Source organism: Pipistrellus hanaki, assembly GCF_964339955.1.
Source record: "Pipistrellus hanaki genome assembly, chromosome: 3".
NCBI classification, from domain to species: Eukaryota; Metazoa; Chordata; class Mammalia; order Chiroptera; family Vespertilionidae; genus Pipistrellus; species Pipistrellus hanaki.
In genome coordinates this window covers 127,775,515-127,791,536 of record NC_140505.1, presented here as the reverse complement: position 1 = coordinate 127,791,536, position 16,022 = coordinate 127,775,515, and the positions used below count along the sequence as shown (strand labels likewise).

At 41.9% G+C, this 16,022-nt stretch overlaps 1 protein-coding gene across 1 annotated transcript in view; it reads left to right on the top strand.

Annotated features, from left to right (window-relative positions):
* The first annotated feature begins 5,038 nt into the window (after positions 1-5,038).
* The window catches only part of TPH2 (tryptophan hydroxylase 2), a 101,018-nt gene continuing 90,034 nt past the window's right edge, over positions 5,039-16,022 (top strand). The window contains exons 1-5 of the mRNA XM_084878872.1: positions 5,039-5,148; positions 7,515-7,667; positions 10,319-10,502; positions 10,614-10,714; positions 15,397-15,464. Of these exons, the coding sequence (XP_084734998.1) occupies positions 5,044-5,148; positions 7,515-7,667; positions 10,319-10,502; positions 10,614-10,714; positions 15,397-15,464 (611 nt within the window). The 5' untranslated portion in view covers positions 5,039-5,043. The remainder of the gene's footprint in view (positions 5,149-7,514; positions 7,668-10,318; positions 10,503-10,613; positions 10,715-15,396; positions 15,465-16,022) is intronic.

Here is a 16,022-nt window from a genome sequence, read left to right as displayed (position 1 = left end):
CACAGATTTTGGGCTGGTAACAGAACGTGGTACTTCTGGGTAAATAGTAATGGTAACTGGTAATAGTAACAGTAACCAGTAACAAGAGGTGGGATTTCTGAACTAGAAATAATTTAAAAAAATTGTTTCCTCAAGGAGTTTGAGGCGGCTAAAGGTGGAGTGTGGATGCTTGGATCACTTTATGCTTTCTGTTCTTGGCATAGAAGGAGAGTTTGTGAGTTCCAGGGGTCAGATGTCAGGGGTGGGGAGAGGGGAATTCAGTCGAATTGATGGAATTGTTCATTCCAGAAAATGTCCACTGTACCTACAAATGTGAAACAGAAGGGATAAACTGTTTGAGTAAGGACACAGGTTATGGAGTCAGCTAGTCATGGATTTGACTAAGTTGCTTCTTAGTTTTGTGATCATAACCATTCTCTGAGCCCCTGGTTTCTTATTTGTAGGTGGGAATAATACTACACTAGTTGTGAGGACTAAGTGGAGTATATATAAAATGTTTAATACGGGATGCCTGGCATGATTAAGCCTTAACAAATGCTATCATTATTATCTGAAGGCAACCAAATAGATACTGCCACAGGCCATCTTTTTTAATCTAAAGCTCTGTGGTTTGTTTTTCTTCCCCTAACATGCTATCCTACAGAAACAGCCTTGGGCCACCATTTGGTTTGTTTCCTGTTGACGGAGGTAATTTTGATTTCAGATCTGAACTGTGTATTCTGGTTTCATCTGAGCTTCTAGCTTACTGACCCCAAAACACATCATTATCCTTTTTATACTCTTTCAAATTGGGCTTAAATATGCTGGCCTTTTATCAATCTCCCTTTATGAAAGTTGTTATAAAGACAATGAGAACACTAGGAGTGTTAGATACCATATTTTGCTTATAAATTAAGTCTGATCATTCTCAAGTCAATTTCTTGGTCAATATAGCAAATAATCATAAAAATTAAAATAATCATAAGGCATGCCTGCATTGAGCATTTGTAGTAGCATGGAAAATTATAGTGACTATTAGTCAGTCAGTGGACATTTAATCCCATTACCTGGCTGGAGTCTAAAAAGATGGCTTTTCTAAACATGTGGCCAGGCCATCTTCTGGCTGGACTACTTCAGGCCCTAAATGGTTTATGCATTTCAGTCTTGTAGTCCTCCTCCAGGCTGCTGCTTTTAAAAAATACCAATATGGTTATACTGTTGTCTTGCAGAAAACCCTTTCTTAAAAAAAAAAAAATATATATATATATATATATATATATATATATATATATATATATTTTATTGACTTTTTACAGAGAAGAAAGGAGATGGATAGAGAGTTAGAAACATCGAGTCAACTGCCTCTTGCACGCTCCTTACTAGGGATGTGCCCACAACCAAGGTACATGCCCTTGACCAGTATCAAACCTGGGACCCTTGAGTCTGCGGTCCGACACTCTATCCACTGAGCCAAACTGGTTAGGGCTTGTAGAAAACCCTTTCAATCATTCTTTTTCACTTAAAAGGTGAGGTGAGTGCAAAGCCCACTGATGCCATTCAAGGTTTATCAGGATATGGACCCTGCTTTCCTCTTCAGCTTTATCTCTCACTGGACACCCTGCCTCCAAACCATTCTCTACCATCGTTGAGCAAAAACTGTGCTCTCCATATTTTCTTTTTTGTTTTTAATAATTGAGATTTTATTGTCTGTTTTGAGGATCAGAACACAGACATTTTATTTTGTATACAATTCTTAACATATGTACCAAAATTGTAAAGTCACCTGAGCTATTCATTTCTAAACAGTTACTCCAGTGATTTTTCCAGCTTAAAATTTTTGAGGCTAATTTTCCTTAATAGAGTATCAAGTACCAATATCTTTAAATGTTGATATGCTGTTACATCAAAGCCCCACCAATTTACAATTTAATATCGTATATACTACATTATCACATTTTCAACCTTTCGCAGCACATTAACAAAGTTACTAGGAAAATGACTACCACATCAAAAATGCACAAAATTCTGGAAGGGAGAACCAAGATCAAGAAGTGGTTTTCTTTAGGAAACCATTCTATCCAAAAACATGTGACTAGAAGTAATTTAAAAATGTTCAAGACATAGCAAATGCACGATTGACTCTAAATTGCCAGTTAGTATGCTTTGTAGTGTAGGATATAGAACTGCCCCCATCTATGGAATGTTAAGCTGACACCCAAGACAATCAAAGCCTCCCATGTTCAATATTCCACTATTTTCTGGTTGAAGCAAAAAATAAACAACCAGCAAATGATTTCACCTCTTAAAAAAAAAAAAAAAAAAGCATTTACACTTAAAAAAATAGGATGAGATGGAATTTCCTCCTTAAAATGTTTCCAGAGGTACTAAAAATTTTGCATTTATAAAATAATTGATAAAAATATTCTTCTGGATTATACAAGAATGGAGACAGGGACCACTGATAAGACATGGTCTATGACATTAATCACACTTGGCTTCTCCTGCTTCATTTGAGGCTGAACTCTCCTCATATTTAGTTTCTCTGTTATCCACAGGTAGATCTCCTTTTAGGTTCCTAGTCAGTCACTCCGGCCTGCTTTCCCTTTGTTTGCAGATTTATCTTTTCCTGCCACCTTTTTTGGCTGTGTTTCCACTTTTGCAGGAGCACATTTGGCTGACCACCTCACCCACCTCCTCTGGGGCTCCTCCTTGGCCGACCCTTTGGCAGAGCTGACCTTCCTCGAGGGCATTGTAGCAGACGGGAGGGCATGTGCTGGGCGCCTGAGGGCCACAGCGCACCTAGTGACTTCTCAAACCTGGGCTGCCTGGCCACCGCCACTTCTCCTGCTGCCCAAGCTGCTAAGACCCCCATATTTTCTTATATTATTTTCTGTAGATGAAATATGTCTCTGACCATTTTCCATGCCCTTCTGACAACACAAACTCATTTTAATTTTTTTTTTTAAAATATATTTTTATTGATTTCAGAGAGGAAGGGAGAGGAAGAGAAAGATAGAAACATCAACATGAGAGGGAATCATTTATTGGCTGTCTTCTGCATGTTGGACCGAGCCTGCAACCCAGGCACATGCCCTTGACCAGAATCTAACCTGGGACCCTTGAGTCTGCAGGCTGACACTCTATTCACTGAGCCAAACTGGCTCGGGCACAAAATCAAAGTTTAAATATTCAGCTCGGGCACACCTCCTACAAGTCTCTTCTGACTCCCCTAAGGTGGCATTAAGTACTGTTTCCCTTGTTCTTTAATGTCTTCCTATGAAATAAATATATTTTGCTCATTTATTTGAATGTATGCTTTCCCAGCTAGTCTGTGATATTCTTGAAGGCAGGCATTGTATTTCATTCATCTTACATCCTAGGATTCCGTTTCAATGCCTAACACAAAGTGAGTGCCTAACAATTTTTTTGTTGAATTGCACATCTTCCCAAACCCTGTTTTGCTGAAATAATCTATGTATGGTTTCTTGAGTGTTTTTTTTGTTTTGTTTTGTTTTGTTAATATGTTTTTCCTTGTTTGAAATATTTAAGAAGCTATATAATGTAATAGTTGAGAGCATGGATTTTGGAGCCAGACTGCATGAATTTATATACTGTCTCAATTACTCTTTAATTGTGTAAACCTATGTTCTTTGTGCCTTAGTTTCTTCATATGTAAAATCTAAATAATAGTTTCTGTCTTGTAGGTGCTTTTGTGATGGTGAATCTCTATTTTACCTAAAAAATATGCTTAGAATAGAAGTAAAATGCAAGCACTCAGGAACGTTAGCTAATGTTACCATTATTCCAGTCGACATATTTAAACCTGACTTTCCTCTTAGCTGGTCAGAAATGATTTTTAGAGAAAATGCAAGTCAAATAATATTTCCAAAATTAGATAAAATAATAATGATTGTCCCTCAAGGCTCCAGGAACAATGAAAATTCAGTTAAAATTAGTCCATCTATTTCTGTTTTGAAATTTTTAGTCTTCTTTTCTATGTTAACACGCAGTGTCAGTTCCAGGCTTTGGTTAATTTTGCAGTCAAACAACTGCCTTTGGTCAAGAGTCTTCCATCCACCCCTCAAGAGGTTGGCAATAGTATCCTGTGACATGGTGAATTTTATGACTTTTGAAAGTTTGAATAAGTATATCGATATGCACTTCAAATTGAATTGTTGGATTTGATCTAGTTACAAATGAAGAGGAAAAATTCACTAACCATATGTAATACCTTAATCAATAAAGAAAAAAAATCACTAACCATCAATAGCATCAAAAGAATGACTGATTGGGCATTTTATTTCCTTCCCTTCCCACTTTGTGAGAAAGATTTGAGGGTCAACTATATCTATTTGGTTAGTCAAACATATGACTAATCTATGTATGTGTGGCTAAATCAAAGCCTCACATTTTCTTTACAGTTGCCTGACTGTTACCACAAAACGGCATCATCACACAATTGCAAAGCAGTGCCTTTATAAAAGCCATCACACGTGCACATGTCCACACACATCAGATCAGAAAAAGCTTATTCATATAAAATAAAATGGGGATTCAGCAGTGCTGATTTTTCTCAAAAAATTGCCCTTTTTTTGAAGAAAAAAAAAAGTACAAAATCTTTGAATTCATAGTCACCTAAAGACTGAGGTTAACTTGCCAGCAGTGGGTTTGAGAAATGAGAGCTAACATCAGGGACAGATATTTTCTTTTACAAATAACACCCTATTATACATTGTTCTCCATCACCCACGTCCAAACGGCTACTCGACCTATGAAACAAATCGCATCATGAGCACAGATAACCCCAGGCTTCAGGTCTGTAATCTGACTGTGGCCATCAACAGCCAGAAATGAGTTTCTTTCTTATCGGCCTTCCATCAGTCCCCAGTCACTCATATAAAGGAGCCCTGGGAGGGGAGGATTCACATTGCTCTTCAGCACCAGGGTTCTGGACAGCGCCCCGAGCGGGCTGCTGTTCTCACGCTCCTTTCTCAATCTCCACCAGCGCAGCTACCACCCCTCTAGTCCCCCCTGCTGCAGAGAAAGAAAATTACATCGGGATCCATGCAGCCGGCAATGATGATGTTTTCCAGTAAATACTGGGCAAGGAGAGGGCTTTCTCTGGATTCAGCAGTGCCCGAAGAGCATCAGCCACTTGGCAGCTTAACAGTGAGTACTGAGTATCTGGAACTAGTCGAGAGCATTTTAGAGGGTAGCAATTGTCTCATCCTGCCATATTGTCATATGGACGCCTGGTGGAGAGTAAGCACACACACCTCAACTCCTTCCTCTATCTGTGTACCCTCTCTCCTGTCTGCCTCCAGGCTTCCTTCTCTATCCATAAAGCAAAGCAGGTGTACTGACTGCTACATGCTGAACTTCTTTTCCTCAGAACGTATAGGTAGAAAGCAAAGAAGGTCCTGAACATCAACGAAAGGTTATATGGGCCAATGTGGTACATTCACACCCCCGAAAGTGTGTTGAATTTTGAAAGGCCATTTATTATGAGAAGGATCAGGGAGAAGAAATGAAATAGACTTTCAGGGTTTCTGCAAGATTACTGCTTCTTCTATACCCCATTCCATCTACAACGACTGACCTTCAAACAGAAGTATTCTTTTCTACTTTACTCTATGGGTGTTGGTTATTGGAATAAAAGAAAGATTGAATTCCTTTCAACAGTTTCCTGCATTGCTCAGTTCTCCATTTTATTCAGTTTAATTGATGGAATATGAAAGCAATGCACCACTTGTTTCAATATTTAAGATAGTTTTCATATTTAAAGATTAAGAGAATAAAAATGTAACATTTTGCAGGATTTTAGTTTCTGATTTGAGGTAATAGTCATGGGATTTAATAAGAAAAAGACACTGAAAGAAAAATGTATTCATATTTCTATTCATTAAAAATATTAAATGTTATTTCATTATTGTACTATCAGACTTTATCAACCAATAATAACAGTTCAGTCTGTATCATAGAAAAATTTGTTTTAATATTGTAGCTCCAACTCTGTGCCGAAGGGCTGTATTGTACTGGTATATTATTACTGCTAAAAATGTTGAAAAGTAATCAGGGCAAGTTGTGTAGAACTATTTAAATCAATATGCAAAAATAAGACCAAAAAAACTTAAACATAGATTTTTCTAACATTTAAATATGAATATTTGGATGAGATATTCCATGGAGGAATTTTGAACTAATAATGTATTGCTAGAAGGAAAACTCAGAGTTATGCTACTTAAATATGTAAGATATCTGTGTTAGGTGGTGAGGAGGAGGCAGGTGGTGAGAGTACTACGACATTTGAACTTTTAATGACTAAACATACTATCAAACTCCAATATCTGCACAAACATTTTTCTCCTTCAAGTCATAAGTAATAAAATATTTATACTGATATACAAATCTTGTGAGACAATACTAACACGTGAAGATAAAGCCAGTAGAAAATCAGAGGAAGACGTGGCAAATCACTATCCACTGGGTCCCACGTCTAACGTTCTTTCCTCAGTTTCATGAGGAACTAATAGATGGGTGAGATTGTGTTGAATCCCTATTTGTCAGGGATGAAGTTCTGTTTACCCAGTTCCTCATTTGCATGTACAAAAGAGTATACCCCAGGTTTGCTTTGTTAAAGTTTCCAGCTTTTTTATTCTGCATTTCTGACAAGGTGACCTGAGTTTCTGGAAGCTGCCATTTGTATCTTTAGACAAAAGGACTAATAGTCATTACTTAGTCATATATATAGTTTCTTGAATGGCTAATAAAGTGTTAGTCTTTTTAGTTTCTCAGATTCTACTCTTTGTGCCTAATGATTAGGTAGCGCTCTCTCTCTCTCTCTTCCTCTCTCTCTCTCTCTCTCTCTCTCTCTCTCTCTCTCTTTTCTTTTTTCCTTTTTTTCTTTGTGGCTGAATTTTAACAGCTACTTCTTAGATACAGATGACCTTGTATGAAGGTATGTATGTTCATACCTTTGTGCTGAACTTCTGTAGATAGATACCCATTGATCATTTGGATCTAACTGCAGAAAGTGAGGTTATCAATGTCAATGCATCTCTAGACATATTTCAGAATGAAATGAATATTTTGTTTTTAAGATTTAATTGAAACTAAAATTATTGTGAAAAATATACATTTAGTCTCCTTTGTGTTATATTTAGTAATAATATAGTTTCCATATGAGTCAACTAGGCTAATAGTTCAAATTTTATGCTGTAAAGTAAACTTAGAAAAGCAAGTATTATTTATAGATGAGATTTTTTTTTACTTTATGATTGTCAGATGTTTGTTGCTCTTAAAGTGAATCAAATCTGGTCCCCCTTTAATTTCCACCACTAGATGATGTTTTAGAGCAGTGGAAAAATAGTTTCCAAGAATAAATTAGACCAACGTTTAGGATCAAAAGTTATAAACTGACATAGCACCTTCTTGAGTTTATACGATTTACTGGGCTTCCAGCATTTGAATGGGATCTCTGAAAAAATATATCCTAACTAATATGTGTGTATGTGTGTGTTTCTACCTTCTTACAGCTAAATAAAGCAAACTCTGGCAAAAATGATGATAAGAAAGGCAACAAGGGAAGCAGCAAAAGTGAAACTGCTACGGAAAGTGGCAAGACGGCGGTTGTATTCTCTTTGAAAAATGAAGTTGGTGGATTGGTCAAAGCGCTGAAACTCTTTCAGGTGAATGCACACTATCATTACATACCTTACAAAGTGACTGTGTGCCTGGTTACACATCTGTCGTCTGTTACAAAACACCACTGATTCATTTCTGGATAATGTGTTAAAGGTTCAAAGAAAACAAACTTCATCCGGCTTTACAAGGGGAGTTGGTCTGCCAAGCAATGAGATGAGCAGAGAAGTGGGAACTATGTTTTATGAGTTCAGAGTTAGCCTACTCTGTAATTCTGCAGACTGTTGTCAGGTGAAGCAGTTAGTGATTTAAAAAATGTGAGCCTCACACCTGGAAATACAAACACAAAAAGAGCCAGGATCTCTTTAAATATTAAGAGCCTGCGGCCCGATTTGATTTAACATTTGAATCATGCCCATGTCTTGGAAGCACGTTTACTGCATAAAATGAGATGCCTGAGTATAGGCAATTGGTATTCCCCTAAGCCTCCTTGTTTCATGAATTTGCCATTTGTAAAGATGAGTCACTCTCCTTATATCTAAGTTTCCTCTTTTGCTTAAGGAAATGCAGTAGTCTTTTTTTTTTTTTTTTTTTCCCCCCTCTTCAGGCCCAAATGGGTGGTTTAAACACTGAAGAAAGAGCCTGGTTGGGAATGAGGTTAGAAAAATCCAGAAAAACCACTGCCTACTTGTCAGGGCATACCCGATGGTTCCTCTTCTCTTCAGAAGGCACCCTCCTTTACCCATGCGTTTTGGGGAGAGGCAATGGCCGCTGATTAGATAAGATAGGGTGCGGATCTCTTTGAGGTGCCTGGGGCTCCTAGTGCAGTGAACAGATGGAATTACAATCAGAGTACTCAGACCCGTGTTCTCCTAGCTTGGCTAAATCATAGCTGCTCCCTACATTCAATTTCTTTAATTTGGAAATACAATAATTCTTCTTACCTAACAAGGTTGCTGTGATGAGATAATATGAGTGACAAGGCTTGGTCAAGTGTACAGATAGGAGGCATTATTATAATGGCTCGTTGATGACTGTAGAGGGGGAATTAGCAGCCTGATTTGGCAAATATTTCCTTGTTCTCTTTTGACCTTGGAGAAAGGACCAGGGACCATAAACAGTTTTAATGGAAATCTGGGGGAATATTTTACACATAATTGTATCATCCAGCGCTGTCTGCATTCAGTGCCCAACGGCAGGGCCATGCAATTAGACAGCTGGGTGCAGCGGAGAAAACCCTGGAGAAGGAGTTAGCAACCCTGCCTTTTCACGTGGCCATCAGCTAGTCATGGGGTCTCAGCTAAACCACTTAACCCACATGGACCTCAGTTTCCTCGTCTGAAAATACCTACTCGGCTTCAAGCGGAGGACATTAAGGGACACAATTTGCGTGAAAATTCTTGAACTTTGAACTTCGTATTAGTCTCGCCTTTATCGTTGGCCAGTTTAGAGAATGTGGCATTAGTGCAAAGGTTAATCGAAACAGAACCATGGCATTTTGTTTCCTAGTCGCAGGACTAGTTTCTTTATGCCGAGGAGGATGCTGTTTGATTGGCACTGACCCCTCTCCTGCTCCTGTGCTGAGCATTCTGGGACCGCCCAGGACCGTGCCAGGAATCGTGCCGATAATCAGAGTGTGCCATTGGAGCCATGGGGAGCGGCCTGCTTATGTGGGGGTGGGTTGCGGGGAGAGGAGAACTTAAGTCTTCAGTTAACTCAGGGGAAAAGAAGACTACATCCCTGGGGAAATTTAAACCTGAGGTTCAAGAATTAAATTGCTGCCATCACTCAAACACCTTATTGTAAGGAGACTTTTACTCCTGAAATCCATCACGGGGTGGTGATTTCAACAAAACATTCTCTATGAAGCTAGCCTGGAGGTCGCTGAGATAACAGTTCCTCAGTGGTCCCATTTAGGGTATTTGTTTATTTGGGGTTTGGTTTCTCTTGGCCTCCAGAGATCCACACCCGGTGCCTTTTTTCCTTTTCTTTCCCTGCCATACGGGCTGCACTTCGGCCCATGTTTCCCAAACTTCAGTCCTTTCATTACACTGCCCCCGTTTCTGCCTCTTGGACTATTTACTTATTTTTTTTTCAAAGATTATTTTATTTATAAACGTTATAAAGTTTAATTTTAAACTTTAAATTACAGTGGAAACTTCATACCATTATAAAACGATGGTTTTGAGTTTTAGTCATGTTTTTTGGAAGCATATGAAAATATAAATAGAAATCTGGGGATTATATAACTTAATCCCCCTCCCTCTCCCCAAATAACCAGTGAGATGTGGACTGCTCTGGGGAATGCTGATGTTTGTAATTTTATAGGGCCCTTTCTATTAATGTCCCCCCTTTTATTATTGATTTCAGAGAGGAGGGAGAGGGAGAAAGATAGGAATATCAATGATGAGAGAGAATCATTGATTGGCTGCCTCCTGCATGCCTCAGACTGGGGATCGAGCCTGCAACCCTGACCGGGAATTGAACTGTGACCTCCCAGGTCATAGGTCGACCTTCAACCTAATAATAGAAACATTGGAGGAAAACATTTCCATATTTTCATTAACCAAAGAGGAAGGAGAATGCCTTTCCTTCCTTTGCAGTGGGCGCCTTGTTTAAGAGTTGAAGGAGAGGAGCTGGTGGCATTCCTTTCCTTATGCCTGGAGGCGATTCCGAGGTGTCACTTATATCCCCACAGGAAAAACATGTCAACATGGTTCATATTGAGTCCAGAAAATCCAGGCGAAGAAGCTCAGAGGTGGAGATCTTTGTGGACTTCGAGTGTGGCAAAACAGAGTTCAACGAGCTCATCCAGTCGCTGAAATTTCAGACTACAATCCTGACGCTGAATCCGCCGGAGAGCATTTGGACAGAGGAAGAAGGCAAGGCCAGTTTTTTGCTTGCTGGGTGATTTTGCGATCTGACAGAGGTTGCCAAGGGTTACACATGATCTGTGAGCTAACATTTCCAATCCTGCACTGTGTCTTCCACAGAGCTGGAGGATGTGCCCTGGTTCCCGCGCAAGATCTCTGAATTGGACAAGTGCTCCCACAGAGTGCTCATGTATGGTTCTGAGCTCGATGCTGACCACCCAGTAAGTGCCCAGTAAAATTCATTCCGCTTGCGCTCCCCCAGGTTCCATCCATGTGCCAGGCATGGTGCCATGTTCCATGCTGTCAATGCTGCGTGGTAGAGCAATTTATTATTTATTCCCTGTAACTGCGAGCAGACTTTTAGATGAGAAAGCTTCCCTGTAAATATGTGTTGGCTGGAAGCAGGTTAGAAAGATGGCATTTCCACAAAGCATTCATTTTTCAGAGGGTTGGACAGAGGCGGAGATTCTAAACCTGGGAGATTATTTCTGTAGAATTAGACAGCCTGAAATATACTTGCAGATGGTGACCGTTGGAAGAATGACGAACGGAAATTGATCCCTCTTTGGGGAGACGAGGGAGGACTTGGCATTATGGGGCTCAGTGAGAGCATAAAATTCTCCTTGCTATTTTCCTTGACTGGAGGTAGTTAGGAGTAGAGCAATGGAGTGGACTTCAGTCTCAATGGGAAGGCAGAGGGCATTAGAATAAGGCTGTGATGGAAGACGCATCTCTTTCCGCATCCGCCCGGAATCTATGTACCACCGTCTCTCCCCTACGCCAATAAAAATGACCACCTCGAAAGAAATATGATACGTAGGTAAGCATTTCCCATTATTCCCTCTCTCCCCCTTTACATTCGTTTTTATCTAACACAAGAGACCGGGAACTTCTTTATGGCCAGAATGAAGTACAGTTCATAGCCTGGGAGAAAAAAACAATGTCCTTATTTGTTACAGGCATGTTTCCCCGGTGCCCCTTGTCTGTAAACAGGCAGATAAAAGGGCGAAACCCAAGCAGAGCGGTCATGCTTACAAGAGTGTTTGTGGTCTGAGGGTAATGGCTTATAGATATTCATTTTATTTAAGGGGAGGAAGTCTGGAAATAGGAGAGTGGGACTCCATTCAGAGGCTCTCGTGTGGTTCCGGGCCTGTGTGGGCTCCATGCAGCAGGAGCCGGTGGTAACAAGGCCACACTCACGTCTGAGAAAATAGTGACAACTTCAACAAGAGGAAGATTTCCAATCAAACCAGTTTGAGTTACTGCAGGCCAATTCAAGCTAACCCACAACGTACCATTCAGACACATGGTCAAACAGATCTAATTCAATTGCATTATTTGCATTTCCCCCCCAAAAAGTTGAATTCACTCAGACGCAGAGTGTCATATTTGCCATCATAGCCTGACGTTTCAGGATAATTCACAGGCAAGACTCCTGAACATTAGAAAAACACTCAAAAGTGCCTTCAGCCATCATCCATGTGTCATCTTCCCCTCCCCCACCTCCAGGGGAGTCAGAGTTAGCACAGAGTTAAGAGGTGAGCAGTGATATCACTGCCTAGATACCAGCTGTTAACTTGCAGGATGACCTTGGGCAAGTCTCCCTACCTCTGTGTCTCAAATTCCTTGTGTAAAAGTGGAAATAAAATTCTTATTGACCTCAAAGGGGCATTTGAAAAGCATAGTTAATAAAATAAGCGGAAAGCATTTTGGCGAGTAAATACCCAATTCCAGGAATGGAAGTGCCGTATTAAATCATCCGGATCAACGCCTGGGCAGGAAAGGATTTCTTGGTAACCTCTCTCTAAATGCTCCCCTCAGTCTAGTTTGAAAATTACTTACTTGGAGAAAGGGGGGCTCAGTCCTTTTGATGGAATAACCACAGGAACCGCTGACCTTGCTGAGAAAAATTGTATTCAATACGCAGTGTACATTGTCTTGTGCTTAATTTTGTTCCATTATCCCTAATTACACCCACCTTATGATGCCTTTTCTTATTTTCTTTACAGCCACTTTAAATAATTGCAAGTAGTTAGCAGCCTCCTACCTCACTCATTTTTTAAAAAACCATACATGCTCCTTTTATAAGCACACCAAATGTTCATTGTGCACAATTTGATATTGGTAAGTTGGTGTTCTTGATGCTATTGTTTGATGAGGACAGAAATGTGGTCCAAGGCCTTTTTGTGCTGCAGAAGAATCCCGGTTCCGAGAGGGTCACTGCACGAGAATGGGCCCCCCAGAGCTGGGACGGCTCAGAAGGGGCTGGGGATGGAAGAGTCAGCCGCAGAGGCGCCCCGGGAAGGGTTAGGTAACTATCTCTCTAGGCCAGGGCCTCCCAAACGCTAATGGACAAACACGTCACATGGAATATCGTCTCAAAATGCAGATGGGGTCCCGCGATTCTAGAGAGCACCCTAGCACTTCCAGCGCGCTCCCCATTTGAGGCTTCCGCCGGAGGGTTGGGACCACAGTCTGGGTAGCAAGAATCTAGACTGGTTAGGGTCCACCCATCAGGTGCTTGTTCATGGCGCTAATGTCTGAGAACGAACAGCTCCGTGCTTCTCAGCCTAGCTTTCCGTTCAAATCATCTGAGGGAATTAAAAAATAGACTCAAGCCAGGGCCTCATTTCAGGGTGCTTAAATCAGAACGCCTGGTAATGCGCCTGGGGTTTGCGCAGTGTTTAAAGCTCCCCGGTGACTCTGAACTCCCACAGGTCTGACTATGTGGGCTAGCTCCTTGAGGGCCAGCGTACCGTGAGCTGAGCTCTTCGGGCTGCCAGCCTGGCTTCAGTTTCCCTTGGCTGAAACCGAGAGAGGAAGGGTGGGTTGTCCAGCAGCTACTTTCCGGGTGCTAGGGTTGACAGGTTTAGCACATAAGTATGAATAGGCTGCTCATTTACATTTCATTTCAAGTAAACAAGGGATAATTGTTTCTTAGAAGAGTGCTTTAGATATTGTATGTGTCCTGTATCTGTATTTTAGCTGGTACCCTTGCCCCTGGCCTCAGCCCCGAGTGATGGAATGCTGTGTCTCTGATCCCCAGGGTAGCCAGCATCCCCGTTTTATTTTGGGGGCCTAGGATTCAGTCCCGGAAGCTGTGGGTTGCCCACACGTTCATGTAATCACCGCCACCCTGGGCTAATGAGGCGTGATGAGTGAATCACTCGCCGCATGCCTGGAAAAGGTGCAGGTGTTCGCTGAGGAGAGACCATGGAGAGTCTTCAGGAGGCCCAGCAGATGATGATGCTGTTACCATGGTGTCCGGTTTGGCAGGAACTGGGGAACAGATGCTGTGCTTTTCACACGACTCCCTTCCTTTTGTCCTGGCCTGCTTTCTTTCTGAGTAACAAAGGTGCTTGGGTCTCTTTGGTTTCGCCCGCCCAGGTTGCCTGGCGTTCCCAGGGAGCGCTGAAACTCGCACTCTCTAGCAGGATCACACACCCCCTCTGCAGCAGGAGTTGTCTTTTTAGGTCCCAGACCCCTTCGTGACTGTGATAACTCTGGCACGGAATTTTGTGTACACTCATGTTAAGGCTTCCCATGCCTGCCTATGAGCCCCAGTTTAAAAAGTCCCAGTTCGTAGCGAAAGGAAGAAAGTGCCGGCTTCCAGGGCAGGGAGCTTCATGGCTGCAGGATGTCTGGGTGATCTCAGGGCCCTCATCTCCCTCCCCTTCGGGAACTCTCTTGTGCTTCCCCGAGAGAAAGGCTACTGAAGCTCTCCGTTTCTGTCCAGCAGGGTCCTGGGAAGGTTTCTGGCTTGAAGGCCAATTCTTCAGCCAGGAGAGAGAATGCAACAGTTGTCTGTGAGTTTGAGTTACTGTTGAACCTTGCAGAAGTTGCAGCAGAGGGCGGCTGGGCCCATGTGAGCTGTGTGGCCTGTGTGGGCCCGTGTGGGCCCGTGGGGGCTCATGTGAGCCTGTGTGGGCCCATGTGGGCCCGTGTGGGCCTGTGAGGGCCTGTGTGGGCTGTGGCAGCTCCCCTCTCAGACCTCAGATCTCAGTGGCCTGTCCTCTTGCCTGGCCTCCCTTCCCAGAGGGGCCGCTGCTTCCTGCCTCTTTTGGGGCTGCATCAATAGAAAGTTAAATAGAAATAATCCCTCTGGGCTCCCAGCACTTTGAAGAAACACCCTCTGAAGAGAAATAAAATGGAAAGCCTATTGACAAGAGGAGATATTTTTGAGTAAAGCCAGAAGTCCTCTCAGAAGGATTGCCCTTGATTGAAGAATGACAGGCAGGCTGTTTAATTTCCTAGGTGTTATGACAATGAATAAAAGTCTTGAATTTGCTAAAAACTCATCAGACTCCTGGGGACTCAGGGTGGAATGGAGCGGACTCGCTCTCTTGTGCATGAATCCCTTAAAATTGGTTTTGTACCGTGTGGCCATACTCCTAAGATACAGCAAAACCTCTTTAACTCATGCTAATTTGGGGATTTGATAATTATTGTGAATGAATGAGTTTTAAATAAATGAACATTTATTGACCATTTACACAAAGAAATTCAATTTAGGTTAACTTACTGAATAATCAGGTTAAAGGGACCTGTTTTAATGGAAAGGATAATATTAATTTATGATGAAGATCAATTACATGCAAATGAAAACCAAAAGATATAGTCCACAGTATCAATTTGCTTAACTAAGCCATCCTGCCCACTTAGTGGAAAGGTAAACTTTAGCCTGAATTCCCACACATCCCAAATGAGCACAGTCCCGGTTGAATGAGGTTGTACTGTGGTAAGCACAGTTCGCTTCTGCCTGTGCCATGGAGATGTTATGCAAGGACACACATTTACATGTGAATTGAGTCATCAGTCAGCACCACAGCAATTGTCTCTGAGGCCCTCTGCAGCTCACTTTTTTGGCGCTCTGTAAAATAACGTCATCTCTCTTCTGTTTAAGGGATTTAAGGACAACGTCTATCGACAGAGAAGAAAGTATTTTGTGGACGTGGCCATGAGTTATAAATAGTAAGTACCCGTGTAATTGTTTTCTGCAACTTGTCGTTGGCTGGTTAGAGAGGCACACGCTGTGTTAAACAGACCCACCCTCCCTTCGCTGTGGCTTTCCCGAAGGCAGATATGAACCGTTTTAAACACTCACCAACTCTGTGGGCGTTCAATACCAACACTGATGCCTGACTTCTGGGCACGATGGTGAAAGAACGAGACCGCTGGGCCTCGTGCCAGCAGCAGCATTTTCGCCATTGTGTTCGCAGCTCCACAAAGGAGCCGCTTTTGTCCATGCTGCAGGGTCCGGAAACTGTGTTTTCATTTTGCTTTTGATTCGAGTTTTCTGTAACCTCCCTCGATGTCTAGCCTCCCCAATGAAAGTAGGGAATTCAGCAAGAAGGGCGAAAGGTGCTCATGTGAGCAGTTGTAATGGAAAGAAATGTGCTTGCTTTGTGTGGAAAGGGAAACTTCCTGGAAACTGGAGAGTTTCAGACCCAATCCTGGCTCAGGTGGGGAGGAAATGGAAGAACCTAAGGACTGGGGTGAGGACCGAGCATCGGGCATGGTATTAGATGG